The sequence below is a fragment of the Tinamus guttatus genome, unplaced genomic scaffold (genome assembly GCF_059628265.1).
Source record: "Tinamus guttatus ecotype Peru unplaced genomic scaffold, ASM5962826v1 Tinamus_guttatus_pri_ptg000601l, whole genome shotgun sequence".
Lineage (NCBI taxonomy): Eukaryota > Metazoa > Chordata > Aves > Tinamiformes > Tinamidae > Tinamus > Tinamus guttatus.
Genome location: NW_028289135.1, coordinates 358,612 through 384,647, shown reverse-complemented (window position 1 = coordinate 384,647; position 26,036 = coordinate 358,612). Strand labels below are relative to the sequence as shown.

The 26,036-nt window shown below is 43.9% G+C and overlaps 1 protein-coding gene across 2 annotated transcripts; it reads left to right on the top strand.

Annotated features, from left to right (window-relative positions):
* The first annotated feature begins 220 nt into the window (after positions 1-220).
* Positions 221-26,036, top strand: FRMD1 (FERM domain containing 1). Of its 2 annotated transcripts, XM_010225603.2 has the most exons (13): positions 221-512; positions 6,598-6,688; positions 12,922-13,001; positions 14,057-14,133; positions 16,034-16,220; positions 18,623-18,778; positions 20,749-20,814; positions 20,999-21,067; positions 21,258-21,432; positions 22,760-23,095; positions 23,232-23,360; positions 24,053-24,132; positions 25,482-26,036. In XM_010225603.2, the coding sequence occupies exons 1-13, from the start codon at positions 417-419 to the stop codon at positions 25,767-25,769; spliced, it is 1,830 nt and encodes a 609-aa protein (XP_010223905.1). In that variant the 5' UTR covers positions 221-416; the 3' UTR covers positions 25,770-26,036. The 2 variants fall into 2 exon arrangements, with proteins under 2 accessions (XP_010223905.1, XP_010223906.1); XM_010225604.2 differs by lacking the exon at positions 23,232-23,360.

Genomic DNA, 26,036 nt, shown 5'->3' with positions numbered 1-26,036 from the left:
GTCAGAGGATGGGAACCCAGAGCAGGTGTCATCTGACAGCCCTATACAGGGATTCATTGCGGGCATTTATATGGTTTGTGTCCCCACCTCTGGGGTAACGTGACTGCCTGTAATCAATAAGCTGACTGACTAGTGCAGGGATAACCTGTAACAATCACTCTATGTATGTAGCCTTTTCAGACTCTTCCATTTTGTCTTTTCTATTTCCCCTTGCTTTTTCTTTTTTTCCCCCAAAGAGGAAAGCATCTCGTTAATGTGGGCTGCATGCTGCTACCCATGCTAGCAGCCTTCGTCCAAGGAGCTTGGCACTGAAGCTCTCTCCTTTCTGGCAGGTGTGTTGGATGAAGGGAGCCTGACCCCTGGCAGAGAGGAGCTCCCCGCAGGCCCACTGGCGTGGGCATGAAGAGCTGCCCGCGATGAGCAGGACGCTGCTGGCCAACAAGATGCAGCACGAGTGTCGGAGCATGTGCGTCTTTCTGCCCAACAGAGAGCAGCTCAGCGTAACCGTCGGGGTGAGTGATTCGACGCTCTCGCCGAGGTCTTGGCATCGGTGCCACAGCTGCGCCTGAATAGCTGGGGCTGTGGTAGGGCTGGTTTCCACCAGCCTCTATTGTTCTCTCAAAGGCATCATGTCAGTCTGCTGACCACAAGGCTATTAGCCAGCTTAGTGTAATTAGTGCTCCATTTTCTAATTGAGCAGTTTCAAAACACTTGCAGAGTTTCTTTAAAGTCCTTCGTGGTTATGTTTTGGAATGGGGGAGGGTCCCTTTTTTTTTTTTTTTAATTATTGCTTTTTTGTTCTGAGTGGTTTTGTAACAAATAACAAACAAGTGTTTTTAAAATTGAACCTGAAACGCCTTGATCCTAAGATTTAGTGGGCATGGCTAATACAGAGCATACCTCCGCTTGCTGTGACATTTTAGCTATTTTGGGATTTAATACTTTGTAGATCTCTTCAAAGACTTCATGGTAGGGTGCGTGGCCTTTGACTTATTTTTTAAGTATTTGTATGCACACAAACCAAAGGTAAATTAAGTCATTTCATTTCTTTGATTGTAGCTTCAAACATGTAATTATGTGTGCAGAAGTGATAGCAAAGCCAGGCTGCCAGTTGGCTGCCAGAGTGGCACAGTAACTGCTAGAATGCAGTGCCCCTTTGTGTAATACTGACTGCTCTTTAAGCTTATGAAGTACTGAACTTAACAGAGTATGCTTCAAATTCACATAACAAGCTAGCCTGAAAGTTTAGTGCTCTTATGAGCGTGTGCATGCACTATATGTGGGTTGCTGAGGTTTTGCTTTTTGTTGTTGTTGTTGTTTAATTGTGGGATGGGGAAAAGCCAGATAAGGTAAGCTGTTATTTTAAGCATGTGATTGGAAATATGGCTTTTGAAAGTGTGCATGCTAATCTTTAAAATCTGTTCAGGAATTTGCCTACCTACTATGCTTAAATGTGGCATTATCAACAGAAACCATCGCAAGTACTGGGTAGAGCAAGTTTTAGCTGCAAAATCTGGGGTTCTGCTTTTAGATCACCAGTTCAAATCCAGTCCATGTGGAGACTCATTTTTGCTGTCTGCTATCTTTTGTGCAAGACACAAAATGATGATTTAATTAAGTTCTTGGAGGCAGGTGCCCAGTTAAGGGTAATGGTCCATTTCAACTGACATTAAATCTCAGTTGTTTATAGCTTTTATTGGAAAGGCTAAAGATCTCAGATAAGGGTGCCTGCCCTGCCTTGTTTAAGGTGCTGACTTCGCACGCAGAAGCGCAGGCAGGACTGATACAGTCTCTACTCCCTGCTGCCTCCCTGGATCTGTAGCCTCATTGTGCAGGTGCCTGAGCAGGGAGAGCCATCGTAAATGACCAGCTGGGTCATGCTCCACCTTGTTGAATTTAAGTAGTGCTTAGTCCCAATGGTGAATCCTGAATAACTGCAGTTTCTCATCCCTGAAGCAGGTATGTAAGGGAGGGCAGGCAGGGAAGGGGGACAGCTAGGGGCACCAACAGGGTCAGCCATTGCTGTCTGGTCGGGCTGGCATGAGTCAAGTGGTCACCGAACTGGAGACACCTGAAATACTCTCTGGTTTTGTTCCTCTGGTTTGGCCCTGATGCATGTACCTAGCTGCTGTTTCGAGTACAGTGTCATGTATCTGCTGTGACTGCAAGCGTAATTTTGTTTCCAAAGGATGTGACATCTATGGGTCTGTCCAAGTTCAGTGGTTTTGAACCAGCCTCCCCCTGTAGCTGAGGCACAGCCAGTGAAGAGATCCTGTCTCTGGTTTCTGCCCTGTCCTTTCAATATGTTATTATCAGAATGAATCGGGATGGCAGAGACCCTTTGCTGAGCTTTTCTGAGCTAACCTGTGCCTTACAGCAGAAAATTGTGAGCTCCCACCAGCAGCTGCCCTTGAATCTTGGAGAGGGGGGGATTTCCCGGACAGCTGGGAGCAGCGGCAGGCAGGGGTCAGAGGGAGAGGCTCCTGCCCACGCCTGGAGGTTCCCGCTCCTCGGAGTGAGGAAGGACCTCGTGTGTGTGTGTGTGTGTGTGTGTGTGTGTGTGTGTGTGTGTGGGGTGGGGTGCAGTTTATAAGGTCTTGGGCCAGCAGGTCTATGTTTAATAGTTACTTAGAAGTGTGTCAGGCTGCAGCAGGTTGATAAGCATGGAAGCAGTCTGAGCTGAGCTTAACGAGGCTGGTGCGAATGGAAGGAATGTGACCAGTCTCTTCAGGCCGCTTCTGCCTGCCTTCCTGCAGCCTTTCTGAAGGGCTGCGTGGTGAAAAAGCAGCGGCCTGCAGGGTCCTTTTATAGCTCAGTGTAGAGCTTTGTATTTGTGCCTTGAGTGTTTCCTTCCCCCTTCCCATGAATGGATCTATAACATTGCATCTGTCAGCAGCCCTTTATAAAGGTATTTTCCCTTTTCACTCTTGTTTCTACTTGTTTTAGTAGCTAGAAAGATGGGAAAATATGTACTTGGACATGCACATGCTGTCCAAGTCCAAGAGAATAGCTGTCTAACTGCAAAAGTGAGTTCTCAAAACATGGTGCTGTACTAACTGCATGAAGAGTGAAATGTGAACTGTTACAACTGGGCAAATCACCAAAACTAGCTTTTCATTAGACTTCTTTCTTTATGCCACCGCTCCTTCAAAACAAAAACAAAAATTGAGATCTCACAGCTGTAAAGATCTTTTTAAAGGAACATCAAAGCAATTTTCTAGAAAGGGAACTAGAATCCAAATTTAATTAACACAACCACAGATGATGCTTTTTGCCTCTATTCCAGCAATAATGCTACTACATGGGATTTTCAAAACACTTTAACCTCTGTGGTGTGGAATGCAAATACCGAATAATCTTGCAGCTCAGTGAGCTGGGTAAGAATCACTATCCTTCCAGTAAAGTATAGTTCTTGCCCTTGATAAGCAAAGGATTTATGTACGTAAATCCTGACACCCCCAGCCCTACCACGTAAATTCCATCCTTCTAGGTAAGATTTTTCCTATATGTTTTATGTGATCAGGTTTAGACTGAGGTCTGTTCTTCAAAATGGATTTAATTTCAAGCTCGTCAGACATGAATGTTGATGGGAGAAGACTGGGAGCCATTTTGAAATCCCTTCGCACTGTCAGATATCTCTTGTTTAACTTGTTAACTAGCTTGTTGAGGGAACAGTGAGCAGGAAAACTGTGTGCTAATTGTCAGCCCTGACCTCTTCACAGCTCTGCTGTTCTAAGTGAAGTAGTGGGTGCTGCAGCTTCCCAGCCACCCTGAGGACCGTATAGTGAAATGGGAGGCTTCTGCTGGGGACGATGAATTTTTCTAATATCCAGTTTTATATATCTAGCTATATAGCGTTATAGTTTATATAGTGTTTTGGCTTATCTTTAAACTTCCTGGTACTTTTGAACCTGTTGATCAATATCAACTTGTTTTTACAAAAATCTCTTTTTTATTTTTTTTATTATTATTATTTTTGGTGGCAGCAACTGAATAAAAGAATGAGATCTATACTGGTTACCTCTGAGTGAAGTAGTATAACCAGTCCCTCTATCTGTGCTGTGGTAGCTCCAAACTGGTCACAAAGGGTATTGCTTCTTGCCAACCTCATGAGAGGAAGTGGGGAGTACAGCAGCAGCTTGGGAAGGGAAATATGGTGAAGCCCGTTAGGCTGGGGAGGGACAGGCATAAGTCTGAAATATTCTCATTTATGAGCAGTGGAGCAGAGGTTTTAAAACATATGAACCAAGAAAAAATAGGTAACTAATATGTATAAATATTTTCACATAAGGAATAGCAGTACCTTCTGTAAACATATGCTTGGTTTTACTTTGGGCTAAACTTAATGTAAAAAGAAGCCCTGAGTCTGATCCTAAGCAGAGCTGAGTGAATGATTCATGGAGTATCTGAGATGGCGGTTGATACAAGAACTGTACCCAGAGGGAAGAAAGACCAAAGAAACCAAACAAAATATAAATGCAAAGGGAAGAGTTGGTGGTTTCGGGCAGAGGTGAACACAGAAGGAGGGAGCAGAGATTGCAAACGTAATCAATGTTGCACAGCCTGGAAAGTTGGGAGTAAAACTTAGTACAGAATTGCCAAAATGAGAATGGATTGGATAAGGACTCCCTTGCCTGCTGCCTGATTAAATCTTTGCTTCTAAGTTAAATGTCACAAAGTCTTTACATGTTCAGTTCAATAGAACTAGGTATATTACTGCAGTATGTCATTTGTGTCAAAGTGTCATTTGCAAAATGCATCTAATTCTATAGCTTCTACATACAATCCTGTGTAACTAGTGATTGCTGCACTTACATAGTCATTTTTGTTGCTAGTAGGTCATCTTTCTCAGTGATTTTTTTTTTTTTAGCTAGAAAACATGATATACATAACTCTTCCTTGCCCCCCAAAATGGAGATAGGCCTGTGTCTAACTTTTCCTTCAAGTTAACAGCTGAGCAAATACTACTTCTAGTGTCAGACTGAGCACTTAAGGTTTTGGTTCTTATCAAAACTATTCACTAACTTTCCACCTGCGAAAGCAGGAGCGTGCAGTGTACGTGCATTGGTGGAGGTCGCCAAAAGCTGCCAGTGATGTGATCCTGGGTGTCTGGCTAGGGGTGCATTGTCAAGTGCAAAAAACTGAGTCCCTGCCTGACTTCCTGTTTCCAAGTGCCAGTTCCTAGGAATAAGGTAGAGCCTGGGGCAGGGAGGGCAGCGCGGCCCGTTTCTGAGGTATGCAGCATGTGTGAACTGAAAGGGCTGGAAGAATTAAGTTGGTGGTATGAGTTGTGGGCAAGTGGAGCAATCTGCTTCTGCTCTGTTTCTTTGCTGCTGTGGAGGTAGCTCTGCACTTTCTCCCCCCAGAAAGGCTGTTTCCTTCCAGCTGCTGCTGCTTCCACAACAGCTGCTACTGCTCCGTTTTGTCCAGCGGAGACAGCACCATTCAGAAGATTGTAGCCTTCTTCAAAGCCAGAGTTTGGCACACAGAGCTGAGCAGAGACTGTTTGTGTCTGTGTTACTCTACACCTGCTCTTGCTCAGAATTCCTTTCTCACGTGCCTCTAAGCGATGGGGCAAGGGGTGTCTTTTATTTTTCTTCTCCTGCTTTATCTGTTTGTCTTTGCTCCTCAGGTTGTGCGATGAGGCAAAGGGAAATGAGGTTGTAAGCGGGTGGACATTTATTCGGGAAATTTCCAAAACCAATACACATCAATTTCTGCCCATCCAGCTAGCCTGAGCCGTGCCCTAGCTAAGAAAGCTTCTGCTTCCAACAACCCTGCTGGAAAAGGGTATTCAGTTGCTGTAATGCAGCACCACAACCCATGTTTCACCAGGCACTGTTCTTCCAAATGTCTGGATGCCACCTAGCCTTTGGTCTCCTGCAAAAGCATGTACTCGCATCGTTTGCTGGTGCTTCTCCAATGTGTGCACTGCGTTGGGGGTTACCTGAGGGGTAAAGATGCTGCAAGGTCTGAGTGTGGCATGGAAGTAGGCAAGAGCTCATAGGCCATACACAATGGCTTCTAAAAACTAGGGTTTAATTGCTCTGTGGCCAGATGTCAGTGCGGGACCAAATGGCTCCTTCTGCGTTACAGAGGAGCCTTCTCTGTACCCCACAAGTTTTCTGCTCAGCGTAGTTCTCCTGAATAAAAGGCATTTCTTCCCTCTCTCTCTCCACATCTGAAAGCATTTGTTTATGAAAGTAGTGCTTTCATTTTGTGGTTACAAACACGTGCTCTTTAAAGAGGACATTAAAAATAGCCTGGTAGGTTCTGCATGAAGTGCCCCAGCCTGATCTCTGCTCTACTTATACAGGATGCCAATAGATAGGAAGCCTTAAGTTCAAATCTTACTGAGCCAAGCCATGTTGCAATGTAAAGGAGGGAGAATAACACTTTAATAATTCTTCTGTGATAGTAATAATACTGAAAACATAGCTCGTTCTGTATGTGTTTGTTATTGTTGTTTGTTTGTGTGGGGTTTTTTTTTGTTTGTTTGTTTTTAATTTGGTAGCCAAAGAATCAATACATGGAGGGAGAATTGTTCCATCCAGGTGTGTGAGCCCTCTGTAATGTTGGATTGGTTGTTTCTTTCAGGTCAAAGCCACTGGACAGGAGCTCTTTCAGCAAGTTTGTGACTTAGTGAAGATTAAAGAGCCTCACTTCTTTGGCCTCAGCATTGTTAAAAGTAAGCAAACTCAATGCACAGAGCAAATGACTTGGCAAACTTCCACGGACCCGCTTGTGTATTTACAGTGTGTGCATATATACACACTGGCCATGCCTGCAGGGAATTTGATTGTAATAAGGTCACAGAGTATGTAGATTATGCACAGCCTTCTTGGAGCTCGTTTGATCTTTGCTATGTGGGCAGGCGTGTTGGGAAAGGGGGGCTTTTTGTTCTCCTCCTTTGTTACTGTATTCTGCCTCTTTGTGGGGTACTCTCTCTGCTGTAGCTAAGTGGCTAGCCAATGTATTTGTCACTTTGAATTCAAAACTGCCAGTAGCTGAACAGGAAAAAAATTTTTAAAGGATTGGAGGCTTAATGTGTTACTTCTAAAGTCGTAAGTAAAGAACACAGCACTGGGGAGTGGAATCTGAAATGACTTGAGGGTGCTGAAGTTGAGGAGGGGGACACAGTGTTTTGAAATACTACATGGGAAATTCAGAACTTAAGTCCGTGGGTCGAAGTCCAGTCTGCCTGGTGCTTTGCCTTAGTATTGACCAAGGGGCAGTGTAAAATGATGTTTTTAAGGAGGGAGCAAATCAGTGTGACATACTAATCTTCTTAGAAAAGAGGGAGTTGAGTGTAAACGTGAGTGGGTGGATGAGTGCACTTGTGTGGTGGCACCTCTCTGCCCATTCTTAGTAATTGGATGTTGATGTATTGTCCTTTATTCTCCTTTCCTCCCTTTCCAGTATTTACTACTGCAAATTTAAATACTGATGTCATTGAGATGAGAAGACCCTTTTATTCTCAAGCCCTTCTAAATAAGGTTTCTTTTGCATCCTTACAAATTTTGTGTAAGGGTGGGGGGAGAAATTAAAATAGCAGCAAAAATGTGCAAATTGCAGTGCTGTGAGATCTGAACTATAGATCCTGAGGCAGCTCTTCTAACAAAGATTGCTTAAAGGCTAAAAGAATTTGAGGCTTTCCTTCACTGCTGATTGTTACCAATGTGGAGGGTGAGCGTCACGATTTTACATAACAGGAAAGGTGAGAGGACAGAATTTTTCACCTCCAACTTTTTCCTTGTCAAAATGAAAAGCACCTCAGCCAACAGTATCAGAGGAGAGCTCGTGTTTGTAAGAGGAATCTAATCGCTTTGCAAATTAAGCAAATTAAGGAGTGTACATTAGTGGGAAGCCACACTGGCATGAAGCTCGGGATGTGTTGCTCTTCTGGTTTTGTCACAGATCATCAAGCAGGCTATGCTGTGTGTTCTGTTACTACTTAAAAGCATTTTTGCTTGTACTTTGCTCAGTGAAAAGACCCTGTGACCCTCCCAGGTTGAACCTGGCTCCATGGGCTTCAGCAGCTGGGTCTTGTATTGTGGCTTCTCCTGCAGGGTCAGTCTTATCTGTGCCCTGCAGGAGTTTTCCCTCTTGTTATCAGAAAGTGCGTGCAGTGACATAATTCAGTCTTCTGAAGCAAAACTGATTGTCAGCAGACAAAAAACAGTCAGGTCTCCTTTGTTATTGTAACCTGGATTCCTGCGATCCTGAATTTTGAGCTTCTCCTTTCTTGGGGAAAATCCTGCTCAACCCAAATAGATGGAAGCCCTAGACTGGGAGGGAGCAAGCTGGCAGCTCCTGCGCTCCACCACTCTGCCTTCTTGTGTCCTCTTACCAATTTTGTAGGCTGGCTTTCTGATACAACCAGACGCCTTTGCTTCAGCTCCTCTGCTCGAAGGATCCCCCTTCTGTTACTTCAGCTCTGGCTGTTCACTTTGCCAGGCCCATGGAGACATGTCTCCAAGTCTGCTTACATGTGTGCCTGGCAGAGCTTGGTGGCTGGCTGTACCAAGACCACTGTGTCTGCAATTAACTCTTCTGTGGTTCATAGCCTCTAATACTGACGTTCATGGGTAGAACATGCAAGCCATTATTTTTATTTTGTAGGTATCTATCTTGCCACACTGTCTTTTAAGGCAGATGACAAGAGAATTTCTCCTCTAATAGCCTCATATGGTTTGTAAATCTCAGTCCTTCTTCGCTATCTCTACTGGCACCAACTCTTTCTCCTCCCTCCAAATATCTGCTTGGATAGCTGTATCTCCTTTGTGAAGAAATGTCCATATGCTAGGCCCTGTTACAATGATTTGGTTACCCCCAACAAGTGTAAAATGCAATATAAGGAAAATGTGTACAGACACACATCAGCTAGAGAGAATTGCAGGGATTCAGGTGTTCAAAAAATGCATTAATTCTTTGTAGCAGTACTTGCACGATCATTCCTAGAAGGGCATTTTTTCCTGTATCTGGTGTGGATTATTTCTCCATCAGTATCAGTCCAGCATCCATCCAGGTGCTCTGAGGACCATGAGGGGTTCATTTGCTCCTGCCTGAGCAGTGGTGGGGATGGTCCTGCAGCTTTTCTTGCGCAGAAGAATCCCATTTTGCCATTGTTGGAGACCCAGAGAGTTTTGCCTGGGCATGCTGTGTTGCCAGCTGCAAGATAACAACATAATATTTATAAAGGCCTACTCATTCCTGAAGATTGTTTACCATCTTCAGACTGTGAGAGTTCATAATAGCTGCACTGCCTTAAATTTTCTGTTACCTCCTTTCATTCTTTTCTCCATATACCTTCTGTCCACCCCAGTTGAACTATGTCAGCCACCTTCTTCACCTCATTCGTTGCTGTTGAGCATCAGGTAGTCCTGCAGAGGTGGTAGGAGCAGACTCCACGCACGTCACCAGCATGTGGAAGCTCGGGGATCTCCACTTGCAAAAGGAGCACAGAGCCCACTTTGTTCTATAAACAAAAATAAACCTGCTGGCATTCAAGAGAGTTAAACAGGTGAGGTCTGTGATAGGTGCTGTGAGGTACTTTTGCCTCACAGCCTTTTGCCTGTTTTTTGCTTCAGCTCTCTCGTAATGCCACCATCCTTCTCTTCTGGTCATGCTGTCTTTCCTGTTCTCTGGGATGGAGGTTCTTGGAACAGTGGCATCATCTCCTCTCGGCAAGCAGCAGTGATGGTGCTCTTGAGGATTTTCAGCATCAGGGAGAAATTAGGTGCTATCGCCAGCGACAATATTTTCCTTCTATTTAAAGCAGTAAATGCATGCTATGTAGACATATGGCTTTGCACTGATTCATGTTTTATTTAAGTTCTAATTTCCTAGGCTGTCTGAATAGTTGTAATATTAAAATATACTTGACTCAACCGAGTGAGTTAATAGGATGTTCATGGCTGCCAACTGGGACAGAGTTTTCCCTTGTGGTAGGAGTAGTGTATAACTTAGCTCCGTGCAATTCCTTAGCACTCGTAGCCCAAAATGGGCACATGAAGGAAGCAGATCACTGGAATTCCCTGTTGCTTAGTGGTTCTGCAAGAGCTAGTCTTTCATAAAGACAAAATGGAGAGGCACTGCTTAATATAAAGGCTTTTAAAGTAACAATGACTTGCAGCTTATTTGACCATCTATTGCAACCAGTGTTTTCCATTCCTGTATTCCCTACATTGTAAATAATGCCCATAGCAAATTTACATAACTCATTGGAACTGTGCTATTTTATTCTGATTGGAGATACCTCCCCTTATTTTTTGCAGCAGTGCACATTCTGCATTTGCTTAAGCACGTAAATGTGCTAAGTTGATTTTATAGAGTAGAAGTCCTTGAATATTCGCATTTGTGTCGACTGCTTAAGTTGGAATGAGACTTTTACATTGCACCCTTTGCAATTTGTCTAGGGAATCTTACTAGCAGCAAAGCAATTTTTGCATTTCTCAAATGCGCTGGCTATAGAGGTGGGTTTCTTGGGAGTGCAGTGCGTGGGGTGTTAACGCCGGGTCTATTACCTGCACACACACTCAGGAGGGAGCCCTTCAGGAGAGGTGGGTGTGATGCATTTGCAAGCTTGCTGCCAATTCTGAGACGACATCTGCGTATGAAGTGTGCGGTTGGTCTTGTGGACATATTTGCACGTACATGTGCTTTGAAGCCAGCTTCTGCTTTGGTCATTCAGCTGAGGCCAGAGGACCTGTGGCAGTTTATACCTGCTGAGTATCTGGACCTGTTTGGATCTGCAGGTTAGACACCTTCTTCCCTATAAAATAGTGACCATCCATGCATTTCTATGTAGGTCTTTACATTGCTGTTTTGGGGTGCTACAATTCAGTGCCTTCATCTCTGGTAAAGAGAAAAATGCTTTCAAATTAGAGAATCTCAGCATCAGACAAAGATCTCTAAGAGTCGCCACTAATCCAGTTTAAAGAAAACAAAACAAACACACCCACCCACAACCTACTTCCCACATAGTGCTGAGGAGGGAAATACCTCTCTGTTTTTGTAGATTGCGGCTTACACGGCAGGCTGGCATTCCTGCAATATTAACTTCATTAGAGCAGGAATGCAGCAGCACATTCTTGCGCTGAAGGGAGGATGGGGCAGGACGTTGGTCTGCGCTGAGGGAGGAGCAGGGCCCCCAGGGAGAGCTGGTGCATGAGAACGGGCTCCTACTGCTGCCTGGCATCCGTGTGGTGGTGATGGGCACCTCAGTCACCATGCGCGTGACCTCACCTTCATGTTTGGCATCTAAGCCTTCCCAAGGTCGCCTTTCCAACTGAATTGATACGCACAGAAATTAATAGGGGCTGTGGAGTGTGGGCAGTTAATCTCTTTGCTACTCTGGAACTTGTTTGTTGTCTGTTTTACCTCTCCTATCCTAGTATGTGTGTTAACAGGATGACTTGGAGAATATCACCATGCTTGCAGTCACCGTCTTTCCTCGCAACCTTCCCTAAGTGCCTCTGGCCAAGGGATTCTTCCTGAGCAACAAGGGAACATAACCCTGCTAACCTGTTGCAAAGGTGAAGGTTTCCTACCCTCTTCACAAGATCATATAGAGCTGTAGTATCGACAGAGCCTGTGTGAGACTTCAACCATATCCGACCCAGTCGGAAAGGCCTCTGTGCAGCAGTAACTGGCCATGAGGAGCAGTGAAGGTCTGACTGCAGCAGCCTGTTACAGAGTGAGCACCTTGACCTGGGACTGCTGAGTCCACAAAGGGACCTGTCGTGCTTGTATTGACCCAGTCTTGTTGATAGCAGCGCAGCTGTTTCCCAAAACACACCTTTATTTACTTCTTAGGAAAAGCTTTGTAGAGAGACACTTGTCATCTTAGAACAAGGGACAAGGACAAGTCTGAGGGAGGTGCCAAACCTGTTCATCTCCCTGGCCAGGTATTCTAGAATACTTTCCAAAGTAGCATTTTCTGATCTTCATGGACTTAAATAAGTAAAGGTGGCTGATAACTGCATATCCCTGCCTGGCACACACAAGTGGGGAGGGAAATGCAAGACGCAGTCTATCTGCGAAGCTGGAACCTCTGCCTCTCTCCTTGTCTAAATAGCAAAGCAACCTCTGTATCTCATTGTGTGCCACCCACTTTCACTCCCCTCACTAAAATTCAGGGCTTCTGTCCAATATTTTCAACAGTGCTGTTAAATACTGTTCTGTATTACATACCTGTGAGGTGTCAAACAAAGCAGCAAGTAGAAATGTAATTGTATTAATGTTACAACTTTGATTAGTGCACTGCAAGAAAGACCATAAATAAGTTTTTTTTTTTTTTTTTTTTTTTTTTTTGAGGTGGGGGAGGGTCACTGTGTCCTCTTTACCACTATTTTCCACAAGGCTTTGTGTTGTTATGGTGCATGGAACAATTCTGGCTAGCACCAGGTTTGATTTCTGTTACCTGAGGGGGAAGGATTGGAAGTGATGTGTGGGGGGTTGTTCGGCTAGTATGTTTGTTTTGTAAAAGCTTACCTAAAATAAGTTTTTTTTTTGCCATATTTGCACCTGTAAGGAGCTTTGATGTTTAGAGAAGATGACTTTGATGTGACACAGCACACTTGAATATCTCTTCTAATGCTAGCCCACGCCAGTCCTTCATGCGCATTAGAAACACAAGTGTAAACTTTCACTCATTTGTACTTTACAGTAGGAAAGTTCCACTTCTGTTCTCTCATTCTAGCTCATCTCTGTGAGTTTGGTGCAGCTGGGCTTCCTTTCATGCTATCCAAACCAATGTACGTGCTGCAGCCCAAGTCCCCACTCTTTTTTGCCTTCTCTGGTCTGCAGTTCAGCTTTTGTTTCAGAATGCATTGTTTGCAAACAGCAGGTATGTTCTAAGTACTTTATGAATAAGAATTTTTACTTTAATATTAAATGCTTTTCCCTCCTGTCTTTCAGATAATGAATATGTTTTTATAGACCTGGAGCAGAAGCTTAGTAAATACTTTTCAAAGGAATGGAAGAAAGAGATGAGCAAAGTAAGACAGATGTTTAATTTCAGAACATACTGCTTTGGTTTTGGTTTGTTCAATAAAGTGGAAGCTTTTAAAATAAGATCCATAAAGTGTTTCTTGAATGTGGCTGCAGAATGTTCTTTAGTAGCAAGGTTACTTGACTTGCTGGGCATGGCTAATACACTAAGTTACAAGTAGCTAAAATAGCATCTTCTATAATTTTACTTAGACAGTAATAGTTACGTGGTTGTTGCTTAATTACTGCAGCAGAGGAGAAGGTCAGTCAGTCTTCCATTTGAAGGAAGCCCAAATGGAGCCCAAATGAATGAAGCCCAAAAGGCAAAATGATCTTTTGTGATGTGAACCATCCTGCTAGACATGAGGGAGGGGCCTGGCTTTCTTTTAGCAAACATCTTAAACATGAAGCAGGCATCAATGTCTCCTTTCAGTCTGTGGCTGTAGGAAACTGTGAATAACTAAACAGTAGCACTGCCAAAAAAAAAAAAAAAAAAAGACAAATAGTATCACGCTGGTACACCTCAGCCTCTGACAGTGAAGGCGGCATGTGTTACTCTTGCAGCAGTGCGTGAGTCCCTTGTTGTATAATGTGGTTATATGATTTCTGAGCAAAACAGTAGTGTGTTCTGGAAATGGCACAGCAGTGCAAATGTGGTGTGCTGCCTGAACTTCTTTGCCTGATGCTTTCAGGAAGGTTACATTAAACTTGCTGTGTTCAGCATTAATGTGCCTCCAGAGCGACCAGGTGCCAAGCTAAGTAATATTGAGCTAAGCTGGGCATCCCCAGACTATACTGAGGCTCCTTTTTATCTACTCGTCCTCCCAGTTCAATTCTCCTGCTCTCCATAGGATGTTTTGCCACTCAACCTGTCTGTGTGTTTTGTGGTGCTTCATTGATGGGAGATGATCAGATCCCCCTAAACCCTGCACAAGAGCTAAGCATGGAGAATGAAAATAATACAGGGAATGAGCATGGGAAGGGGAATGTTACAAGAAGATAATAAGAAGGTGCTGATTTGTTTTGTTTTGTTTTTTTAATATGTCTTCTGCCTCTCCTCTAGGGAACAGAGAAATTTAGTCCACCTTTTGTGGCATTCTTCAGAGTGCAATACTATGTTGAAAATGGAAGGGTGATAAGGTAAGTTCCTTTCTGCAGTTGTTACCTGTGTTCTAAATTAGTCATTGTGTTCCTAAAAGCAGGAAAAATCATGTTTATTTTGGTGAGCTCATCTCTCTCTTTGTGAGGACCCAAAAAGTTTATGTACGCTTGGCCAGATGGTTTTGCCAGTACATTCTTTGGGAAAAATAATAAAACAGGAGTCAAATCATGTGTCTTTTAACTAGTTATTTAGGGTTTTATTTTCTTTGCAGCACATCGTCATTGTTTTGAACCTGCCTTTTTTTTTTTTTTTTTTTTTTTAATTTTACATCTAAGTAACTTGAAAGTTGCAGTTACTGGATATTTTGGGTTTGGCAGACAGAAATTCCATGTTTGTTGTATCTCTACTTACTCTTTTTGTATTTGATTCTAGCTGTTGCTTCCCCGGGCTCCCAAAATGAATATTGCAGCTTGATTTCTTTAGGGTCATCTCAGATGATCTCACTGCAGCCAGGAGTCTCCTTGTTATTCCTAGGAGAATTCTGAACACTTTCTTACCTGTGTCTAGAGAACAAGTTGAATGGTGACAGTATTGAAATATCATTAACAATCTTTTGGTTACACCTACAGTGTGACAAACATGAAATAAATATACAAAAAAAAAAGTTACCTGTGCTCTAGAACACTTTATAATCTTTTTGGTTCTTTCTTTTGTATCTGAGCAGTTCTCTGGGGCTTGCTCCTCAAAATGAATGACCTTTCGGAAGCGGACAAAAGAAAGGATTTCATAAGTTAGGATTTTGCATGCAAGAGGGGTCCGTTCACATGAATATGAAGTGCACTCAGAACACAATCACTCTTTCCACACCATGCAGAGCGAACAATGAGTTAAAGTGAACACCTGACAGACTTTGTTTGCATCTGAGCTACTGGTGTAACTGTGACCCCAGAATAGGCTAAGAACTGAAAGCATTCAGCTGGATTAAAATAAAGCATAATTTTTATTTATTATTTTGGCATTTGTCATTATTTAGAACAAAATTTATTGGTTTTTTTTGCATTTTTTTTTCTTTCCCTCCGTGGTCTGTTTCTTGTATGTAGGGGAGTTTTCTGGAGTCTGTTTTTGTTAGGTGTTTTCTGTTTAGTTTAGCCTTTCGATACAAAGACAGCAAAGCCAGGCATTCTGCACCCCCTTGTTCTCATTTGCCCATGCAATTTAATTGGAGAGGTTTCTGAAGCTGTACACGTTTAGGTACGGCTAAATACTTCAAACTTCATATACAAACCAGTGCAAGAGGTTTTGGTGTGCAGCATTTCATCTATACAATGCTGTTGGTGCCCTGCTTCCCTTGTGGGAATGGGGCTTGTGTGCGTTAGTAATGGCAGGCACTAGTTAACGTTATTAAGCTATCCCTGGTTAGAGGCTTGAGGAAAGTGACAAAACCCTAAGGCTCCTGTCTCTTTTGATCTACCTTGCAGGAACTAGCAGCTGAAAAGCACCTTGAGCCTAAGGCAAGGTGAAATGTAAAAGCAGTGCCAGCTTTAGAGGGGAAAGAAAGGCAGGTGTGTAAGAAGCAAGACGGATTCAAAGTGGTTGATTCTCCTGACAGTGCTACAGGCTTTCCAGAAAAAAAACAAAGTGTCTGATAGTAGTCAGGAACAGGTGTGATATGATTATCTTTCATCTACCCTCTGCCTTAACTACTTAGATCTTTTACTCCTTCAGACAGAGGTTATCATGTCTGTTCAGAGTCTGGAATGAGAATGCATTGATCTTGGCTTGGGACTCTCTAAACGTGCCTAATGGTATCGTGGTGACAATAGCACACATCAGGAGATCAAAGTTTAATTACTTCTCTTGCATGAATTTGAGAGACCTTTTCTGAGCCTGACCTTCTTTTTCACCTTGCTCAAGGAAACCTGTTTTTGTATCTTGCAGTGACAAGGTGGCAAGGCAACTCTACTACTGCCATCTCAAGGAGCAGGTGCTGAGGTCTCGGTGCAACCACAAAGAAGAGATCTACTTCCTACTGGCTGCCTACAGCTTACAGGCAGACTTGGGCAACTACAAGGAGGAAGTCCATGCTGGCAAATATTTTGAACCTCAGGCTTATTTCCCACAATGGGTAAGTTTGAGAGGAATCTCTCTGTCAGTAGTTACTGTAGACAGCCGGACCTATGGAAAGGTGATACCAATTGTGGCCATGCAACCTCCCTGGGCTCCTGTCGCAAAGGATGAGCAGAGCTTTGCCTTGATTCTCTAAAGCTGCATCCCTGTCTCTCTTCACTGAATGGAGCTGCCCAGTCCTCCTGGGTTCCTCCTGAGGGAGGTGGATAATACATGTTCTTCCTCAGAAAGGAAATGTGTTGGTGTCGAATGACTCTAACAGCATAGCTGTTCTTGTTTAAATCTGTGTGACTTAAAAAGTTGTGTGTTTGTGGTAGTGTATCAGAAAGATTTGCACAGCCTGAGATCTTTAGAAATTCTCAGGGGGGTAGTACTGCCTTACAGTGTCTTTGGTGCTTGCTTTGCCATTCATCTAGGGCCCTGTTGTAGAAAGATAATATCCTGGAAATATCTTTTTTTCGTGTTTGTTTATAATCATGTGCATGTTGGTGTGTGCCCCCCAAAGCAGGGAACAGCTTAGTAGGGCAAGAGTTGGTTTAGTCACTGAAGCAGGGCAAATTAACTGTGAATCAGAAGCTTAAAAAAGTAGTCTCTGAGAACTTCAACTTCACTACAAGTCTGTTCTTGTAGTGCAAAGGCTAAGAAAACTTTCTATAAGCACTTCAGTGACCATGAAAATAGAGAGGGAAACCAGGTTTGTTACGGACAGTGGATCAGTAGTCACCCCTCAATGTCATCTGCTGGTGAAGCATATTTCACAGGAACCAGAGACACTGTCCTTCCACCCAGCTTAGTATTTGAGCTCCTCTCTCTGCTCAGAGAGCTGGTGTTAGTGCAGCTGGGACCTTGGGATAGCTGCCAAAAAGCCTGGATTCTCTGGTGATTGGATCCATGCCCCTGCAAGTCTCCGCTGCAAGGTGGTTCGGGGAGAAAGTTCAGAGCAGTAGGTGGATTGTGTCAGGGAAGGAAGGCTGGCACAGACGCTTACATGACTCCTAGCCTGCCTGCTTTGCCATGCAGAAATGCTCTTTTCTCTCACACACTAGACCATCTCATGCCTTTCTTAGCTGTCGAGTGCCTGGCATTAGGTAGCTTACAAAGGTCTGGAAAAGATGGGTGTGATGTGTACTGTTTATGGGGCAGTTAGAAATCTTATCACAGAGCCTTGCTCATCTGGCAAATATTGCAAATGCTGAGGCAGAGCCAAGCTCACCTGCACTCAGCCACAGCCCTAAGCAAATATGTGGGTGATTTGTCTTTACAAAGAGCAGAATCTGGCAGTAATGGGGACGCTTCTCTCCCTGCCCCCAGGCTGCAGTGGGGAGACAGTGCGTGATCTCCACGACACCAACATGTGCTTGAGATCATCTAGCCAAGGGCTGCCGCAAGCCTTGTGCCAGGGAGGAGAGACGGTGCCGCTCGGCTTGGAGCTGTGGAGCTGGTGCTTCCCTTTGTGCTCGCGTTGCGCAGCTGATTGCGTCAACATCGCCCTTGACAGAGCCCAGCCTTCCTTGTGGGAGGACGACTGGCCATGGGAGCCGGTGTGCAGGGAAGGGCAGGGATGTTACAGGATTGATTGAGGGGCTTAAGTTAATAGAAGTGGAAACTGATTGATGAGGTTTTGATATTTCAAGCTAGGAGAGACTGGTCTTGGCAGGATGTTCTAGGATACCTGATGGGGTTTAGTTTATGAATAGAAGTATTCATAAATAGTTTATGTTCAAAATAGTTAATGAATGGAAACCAGCCAAAATGCCACTTGTTTCTCACTGCTGCTTCCAGCCTAGAAGGCACCTCTCTGGTGCAGGAGGAGTCTGGGCTGCACTGTAGTGTTGTAAAGAGACCACACACAGCCAGGTGTGGGTGCTCACAGGATAAGAGTTAAAGGTCCAGTGCAGGATTTCTTGCTGCTTAGGGAAGTCATGTGTCTGTCAACTGTATCAGATGGGTATGAAATATCTTGAGGTAGTGTTTTTGTCCCCTTTGAGGATGGGAATGCTAAGTAAGCCTAATGTTCTTCTGGTCTTAAAAATAAAGCCCTAACCACCTTGCATTGCTGTAGCATTTGGAGATGTTGCTGCTGATCATGTTGGCATCCAGAGTATGATCTTTTTATCTTCCCATAAGCCTTAAAGCTTAAGAATAAAAAGAGTGGACACAATCCCTATAGCCTCAGTCTGTTATGGTTTTGCCATCCAGGAGTCTGCCTGGAGACATCGGTATCATCTGGGTTGCTTCAAATGCTTTTTCCGCAGGGAAGTAGGGGAGAACTTGAACTAACTTCTTGAGAGAAGATATGAACCTCCTCCAGCTCCAGTCTAGCCCTTACTGTTGATCACAGCTACCTCCCATGGGGATTACCGAAGAGTTGCTGACTTGTCTGTTTCCCTTGTGGTTTAGATAATTGCAAAGAGGGGGAGTGACTACATCTTGAAACATGCCCCTGAGATGCACCGAGAACAGCAAGGCCTGACTGCCAAGGAAGCAGTGCTGAAGTTCATTAAGGAATCCTGCTTGTTGGAAGATGTGCCTGTCCACTTCTACAGACTGCAGAAGGTTAACAAAAAATATGTTTCCTATCTTAAACTTTTCTCACTCTTTTAAATGGGTGCACTTTTGTATTTTTCACTTTGTTTGAGAGATTGTTGCCACTGGTACTGAAAGACCCTAAAATTTTCAGCCTTTTCTTACTCAAGCTTGCTTAATGCACTTTATGTGCTAAGCGAGTTTAGGTCGAGAAATGGGACTAAAGAGGTTTTTTTCTGTTTTGCTTAGGTGAGTGAAACCTGCTCATGCAATTAGGATTTGCATGGAACTTTTTCCAAAAGGAAGGAGTCCACTTTGTCAGTTAGGCTCCTCAGCAGTTCCTACTTGGTCAGTGTTATGCCTGGGAGATGTATGTGTCCTTGGACCAGATCTCAAAACTCTGCTTACTACAGAAGTACAGAGAAAGAAGGTCTCATGTCCTCTGGAGGAAATAAGTTCCAGTTTGGTCTCTAATCCAATGTTAGTTTAAATTCCTCACAAACCATAACTTCCCGTCCTTTGCTTTGATACTAATGCTATTAATGATGCAGTCATAAGAGAGTGTTCACTTGAAGGCCAAAAGAAATTCAGCTGGCAGGACATGATACAATTTATGTCTGAAGGCACTAAGGGCGTGAAATTGGTTGCCCTTAATACCCAGATTCTTGACTTGAACTTATTTTATGCGTTGCTAACTCCTTTGTGTGTTTAATTCACAATATACTCTTCTACCTGCTATTTAGCATGCAGGAATCTCATGGCTAGATCTGTTTCTCCTAGGTCATACCTGGGTCACAGAGCTATTGATCAAATGCACAGAGGTGCTGGGGTGAAGGCTTGAGTGCCACTGCTTTGACTGACCTAAGATTTCAGGAGCTGTCACCTTGTTTCAAGACATTGATATGTCTTCTGTAGTTGTGAACTCTGAGGGGGACTGACTGCCATAAGCCCTGCATTTTTCCTCCAGACCAAGTGTTGTATTATGAACACTCTTTGCCTTTAGAAGACAGAAACCATTTCTTAGTCACTTTAAAATGGGCTTCTGCTGAATATAGGTAATAACCACAGGTAGTAAGAGCAGGAAGAAGGTGAGATAAATATGATGCCTTGACAAGACAGATAAGGAGAGAAAATTCCACTGCAGAGTTTGATGCCTTTGACTTACTCCTCCAAAACTTACTCCTCAGTAATCTTCTTCCTCCTTTTACTCCTGTCATGACAGGAGAAATGAACTAGTTTGGGTTTTCTCTTTTTTGCTGTTTTCATTCTATTTTCTTTATTTTATTTTGTGGGGGTGGGGAGAGAGAGGTCTTCAAGCAAAACAGTGTCCTTATCAGGGAGCAATTATGTTATATCAAGGTACAGAATGAGGGGAAAAAAAAGTCAGTATCCTGGCTAAGCCTGGAATATTTAAAATCATTGACTGCCTCCAGTGAGATCAAAAGGTTAAAAAGAAGGTCCCTGTAACTGCAGGCATTGATTAGTGCCCTCCTGCCCAGTGAACATGTGTGGTGCAGCAAGTATCTGGATGAGATCAGGTGTGCTATGGCAAGGGGACAGAGATCCTTCTATTTTGGGCTCTCTATCACCTGGAGAACCATCAGTGCTCATGGCGATAGCAGCACATGGCCATAAGACAGAATGTGTTACAAATTATCTTTGAGCAGTAACTGTCCATGCATTCAAATGACTGAAGCTGCAGGATTCCCTGTAGCAGGGACTCCAGGGCAGTCTGGAGTGTCACATGTTTCCTGTTGGTGAAATGAAATGAAATACCCACAACATGGGGGCGTTCTTGGGTGTTTCTCGTTGCAGAGATTTTTTTTTTTTCAAGGCCAAAAAGACAATGTGCTTTTTAGAAGCATAATGAAAAGGCAGGATGAAATGTTGATGACATTTGCCTGGTAAGCAGTCCTGCTACCTCTCTTGCAGTAGGTGCCAGAGCAGGAGTGTGGTCTTTGTAGATTAACCTTTGACTCCAGGCTCTTCTGTTCTCTTAGGATAAGAAGGAGGACCGCCCGACAGTTATCCTGGGCCTGACCCTTAGAGGAATGCACATCTATCAGGTAACAGGCTGCCCTGAAAGCCTCTGTGCAGCCCTCCTGCGCTCCCCCCGCCACAGCTCCTCTGCCTGTGTGCGTCAGGCTCCACATATCTCACGTTCCCAAGTGTCTGCAAATTCCTTGCACATCACTGGCTCCACCCTGTAGCTGTCAATCCCTGTGTCACTCCGAGTTTGATGTGTTGCAGGAGGTGAATCACGTTCGTCAGCTCCTCTATGACTTTCCCTGGTCGCACATTGGGAAGTTGGCGTTTCTGGTGAGTATGACAGAATGTAGGCCATATGGTCCTGGTTGATCAACCTGGGTCCTGGCAAGGCTGCTGACCTCCCCAAATTGCCTTGTCAAGTTCTCTTGCTAGTGTGCACGAGATTGCAGTTATCTCTGTTAGTTATGTGACTGACGACCTGTTCTTGTTCACTGCTCTGGTATCTCTACTCTTTCTGCAGGGGAAAAAATTTGAGATCCAGCCAGATGGTTTGCCCTCTGCACGGAAGTTGGTTTACTACACAGGTTGCCCCTTCAGGTCACGGCACTTGCTGCAGCTCCTCAGCAACAGCCACCGGCTTTTTCTGAATATCCAGCCAGTGTTGAAGCAAATCCAAAAACTGGAGGAGGCTGAAGGTATGTGACAGGAGAGCAGTCGATAAGAGCAGAAGTATGGCATTTTAGTCTTTCTGCTGTGGCCTCACAGAGGCTGCTCTCTAATTGATGTTATTTCCACCCTAACAGAAGACAGTGAGTGAGAAGAGTAGAAGTCTTAGATTGGTCTTTGGTTTAGTTTCTCCCTTTAAGAGGAATTCTCTGCTCTCTGGGCTGTCAAATTTTTGCAGATTTGACACATGCCTCTGAGATAAAGTAATCTTGAATAAAAAGCTTTCAGCTGAGATAAGATCTTCCTTTGTTCAAGGAGTGGTGCAAGTTGTGAGCTTGTGTCTTTTTGCGTGCTCCTTTACTAAACAGTGTCTGCAGTTTAGTCTGTATTGTCTACCAGTTAGGTGCCAGAAGCAATCAGAGAGCAGATAAGGGCTCCCATAACTTATCTTTTCCGATGGGGTCCCCTCTGTAGCGTTGGCGTGTGAACTTTGAGAGTCTCTGGTATCCTTCTAGGGAGACTTCGATCATTTCATCCCCTCCCTGCCTGTTTCTTTCCCTTTCTCTCCTCTGTGGGAACCTGCCTCTTGTATAAACTTCTCAGCTTGCCTTTCCCCTATCCCTGTTTCCAGACACATTGTGTAGGCCCTCTCTTGGAGGATTTCTGCCCTTTTTTTGTGACCTTCTTCTGACTGCTATGTGCACCAGTTTTTTTGGCTGTGCTTCCCGACATTCTCCATTAATGTGTTCTCCATCTTCTGGGCTTGTAAGACTTTTATCTGTAGCTGTAAGTCCACCAGGAAGTAGAAATCAGTAGAAGCCAGCCAGTAGTAATTCCTCTTGTATGAGAATGCAACAAGAAGTCAGGAGGAAAGCCAGGCTTCACCCTCAGCACACCAGCCCTGGAGGAAGTGATCAGTGAGTGCCAGCGAGGCAGCCCCCACACAGCAAGGGGGATCCTCTTCTTGACTGTCTCTGTCGCACTCTGTCTGCCACAGTTGGTGGCTGTTTTGAGGAATGGTCAGCGTGCTCTGTTTTAAACACTGAGAACTTAGGTTATTCAGTTAACTCGTGTCTTTTGCTTTATTCTGTAAGCTAATATTTTCTGTACCATAACCGTCTATACCTGCCTGTTCTAGTTCATGAGACACTGGACTTACTGTATCTATGCAGACTGTAATTCTGTTATATCCAGCTGAACATCCACGTATCTAAGCAAACAGAATGGAAAACTTCTCGTCTTTGTTCAGTAGCTCCTAACTACCAAGTTTTGCCAGTCTGAGAACTTACTAAGTATTTTTTGCTACCATTCCTTCTGTCTTGCTTAGCTTCCCTTGGTTTCTCATGTCTTTCTTAGAGAAGAAGCGCTATCGGGAGTCCTACATCAGTGACACGTTAGACATGGACCTGGACCCATCTGACAAGAACTCACGTGGCAGCGGGAGCAGCGGAGGGAGCCAGAGGAACAACCGTCTCTCACGGCAGTCCACAGGAAGTCACGGCAGCTCTCACACATCTGGCATTGAGGCTGACTCGAGGCACCGGGTATCTGTGGAAATGTCAGTGGATGAGCCCTTCAGCATTGATAGGATACACAGGAAAGAAAAATCCTGCAGCTCAACCGTCAGCTACGGTAGCTCTGGCATTGACAGTGGCAGCAAAGGGAGGGCTGAAGATGACTCTCAAGATGATGGTAAGGCATTTGGAGGTGTAGTACAACTTTTAAGTGTGTTGCTGTCTTCTACAGGATCATGGGGAGTAAGAGAATGTGAAGCACCTTAGAGCAGAAGTGTCATGCTAATCCTTCTCCTGTGACTCTTTCCTGCTAGAGCTTGAGCTGGCAGTAGATGAGCCTGAGGAGGTGCCTGTAGATGAGCCTTTAGAGGGAGACCAGTTAGAGGAGGCCACTGTGGGAGAATCTGTTGGTTCCCTTCATCTAGATGCTGCTAGCTGCCAAGGTGAGATGGCTTTCTGCTGTTGCTTAGTGCTTTTCTGTAGGCTGTAGCAGTATGTAGATGCATCTAAGAAAGCTCTATCTTCACTGCCCTATTACAACTAGATAAGCCAGCTCCTTTGCAGGTTAAAAGCTTGCACTCTGTACTGTAGTGCCCCTCTCCTGTTTGCTCCTCAAGCTCTCCCTTTTCCAAATTTAAAATGCTTTATTTATATTCAGTTAAAAACAAAAAGAAACAAAGGCAAAACTTTTGTAGTGAAAGAATTTAATTTAAAATCTTACCACAAAACAGCCAAAGGGTTCAGGTTAATAGTTAATGGCACAGGTTAATGGGCCAGGACAGGAATTACAGGTGAAGTCCTGTGGCTCATTTTATAGGTAAGGCTACACAATAGGCTCACACAGAACTTGTCTGGTCTTACAGCATGTGAATGACATGTAGCAAGGTGAGTGCATGTGGTCAAGCTGTTGAAAAGTTGTGGGTTTGTGGGGGGAGCAGAGTTTAATCTTGATTCTTAAGGGCAAAGAATTACTTGTTAGCCAAACTCAGAGCACTGAGGGTGCTTACTGATGTATATGAGAATAAGTTATATTAATTGATTATTGCTGCTTGAATGTAGCTTGTGAGAATGACTTCTACAGTAGCCAGCAAAAACTCAAACCTATTTTTCTTTGTTTCCTCCCTTTCCTTTGCAGCTATTAATCAGGAATCACTGTCTGTGGTACAAGTTACACTAATAAAAATGAGAGGTCAAAGTGTGGAATCCCTTCATCAGGTAAGGAGAGATGTTTGGCAGGAGGGTTTGTGTATGGGCATTTAACCAGTTTCCAGTGTAAGGGAGACAGCTGTAAATCAGGTGAACTTGGCTGGTCTGGATTTAGCTGATTTAAATAGAGTAATTGAAAACAGCCATTTGCCAGCTATCCCTATTGGGGATAGGATAACAGCAGCATTTGAGTCCAGAATAGTATGAAGAAGTTTGGAGTGATCAGCATGGAAATACTGCAAGCCAGCCATTATCTTCCTTAGGCTTCCAGAGAGGAAATGGAGAGTAGGCCAACTTGCACATTTTCTGTGCAACACAGCCAAGACTATCCTTGCAGTCTGTGTATGTGTTCCAAAGCTGATCATTTTCCTGTTCCAGAAGCTAGAAGGAGCTCACATTGGAGCAAAACTAGACACTCAAGTTCTAATTACTATAATTTGTATTACTATACTATGTGTGCTGGGCTCTTTGTTGTCAACATCTTATTTTCATCAAACTCTTGTGAAAAGGCAACCATATATGGCAAAATATGTTATATCATAGGTTGTGTTGTGGAAAAAGCCTAGTTAGTGGGTTTTTTTTCTCTCTAAAGCCAAACATCATTACTTTTCAAATTGGAGCCATACCCATAGGGGTAGATATATTTTAAAATGGATTTACTGTTTCTTCTGTCCTGGAATCCAAATCAGCGTTATCGGCTCAAAGAATTTTAAAAAATCTACTACTCCTTTTTTCCTTTATTCCCAGTTCTTTTCTGATCAAGAACTTCAGTCACTTCTTAGGATTTGTTTTTTTTCTCTTTTCATGCCTCCTACTAGACCCAGTTAAGAATGATAAGGAAATTTCACTTGCCACTTAACAGACTATTTTACTTTGTAATTGTTGGGTTATTTTTTCCCAAAGATGACCACTGTGCAATACAAACCCCTATTAACTTATTTCTGTATTTCGGTGGAAGGATTGATGTGTGCAAGGCAGAGAGCGAACATCTTCCTTTTTAAGTGGATGTTTGTTTTTTTTTTAAGTAGTAACTAAAAAATACAAGACTAGGTTTCTTGCTGTTGGCTAGACCATACAGTGTGCATCTGCTCCTAAGAGTACAGCTAGCCAACATGGGTTTCATCACAGATCAGCATCTGGCTCAACATTGCAAAGCAGCAGAGTGCATTTGTAAATTTTTTTTTAATGGTCTGCAGCTTCTTCATTAAGCAGTGCTTTTCAAAAGGCCAAGAAGATGATTTGAAGGAATGGGAGAAGAGCTTTGGAAAGCATAAGCTTGCACAGCCAGCATCCTTAGGCTGTGTCTGAGCTCATCGTTTCTATTCATGTGTTCATTTCTATTCTTACTAAACTGGCAGGTCAGAGCGCCCAGAGGCAGGAGCTGCACAGAGCAGCACAGCCAGAGCTTGGACGATATCCGCCTTCACAAGCGCCGGCACCCGCCGCTGAGTGCCACGCTGTCCTCGGACACGTCCCACAGCTACACGTTCGGCTGCGCCCTGGAGGACAAGCTGGCGCTCTACGGCTGCGTCTACTCCACGGCAGACTGCAAAACCAAGTCTGCCCTTTATGGGAAGCGATCCATGAACTGCCTCTCCTTGGATCTTCTGGGAGAGGACCAGCTCCCAGAGGAATTTGTGGTGTAATGAGATTGGAGCTTTTCCACATGAGGGAACAGCTCATCATGGAAACAGAAGTGATTATATATACCTCATTAACACGTGGGATGTCCGTCTGGCTCTTGTAGCAGGCTGTAAGTAGCTTTGTTACTCAGCTCCATAATCAGTAAGTGACATCACTTCTGCAGAGCTGACCACAGGGCAAATTAACTGGAGTGTAGCACTTAATTTGGCATTTGAAGCGTCTGTTTAGAAGAAAATGGAAGCAGCCTGTGCCATTAGTGGTGACATAAC

Coding starts and splice junctions, on each gene's coding strand:
- FRMD1 (XM_010225603.2), top strand. CDS start 417: ATGAGCAGGACGCTGCTGGCCAACAAGATGCAGCACGAGTGTCGGAGC. Junction 513..6,597: donor AGCTCAGCGTAACCGTCGGG/GTGAGTGATTCG, acceptor TGTTTCTTTCAG/GTCAAAGCCACTGGACAGGA. Junction 23,361..24,052: donor AGATGCTGCTAGCTGCCAAG/GTGAGATGGCTT, acceptor TTTCCTTTGCAG/CTATTAATCAGGAATCACTG.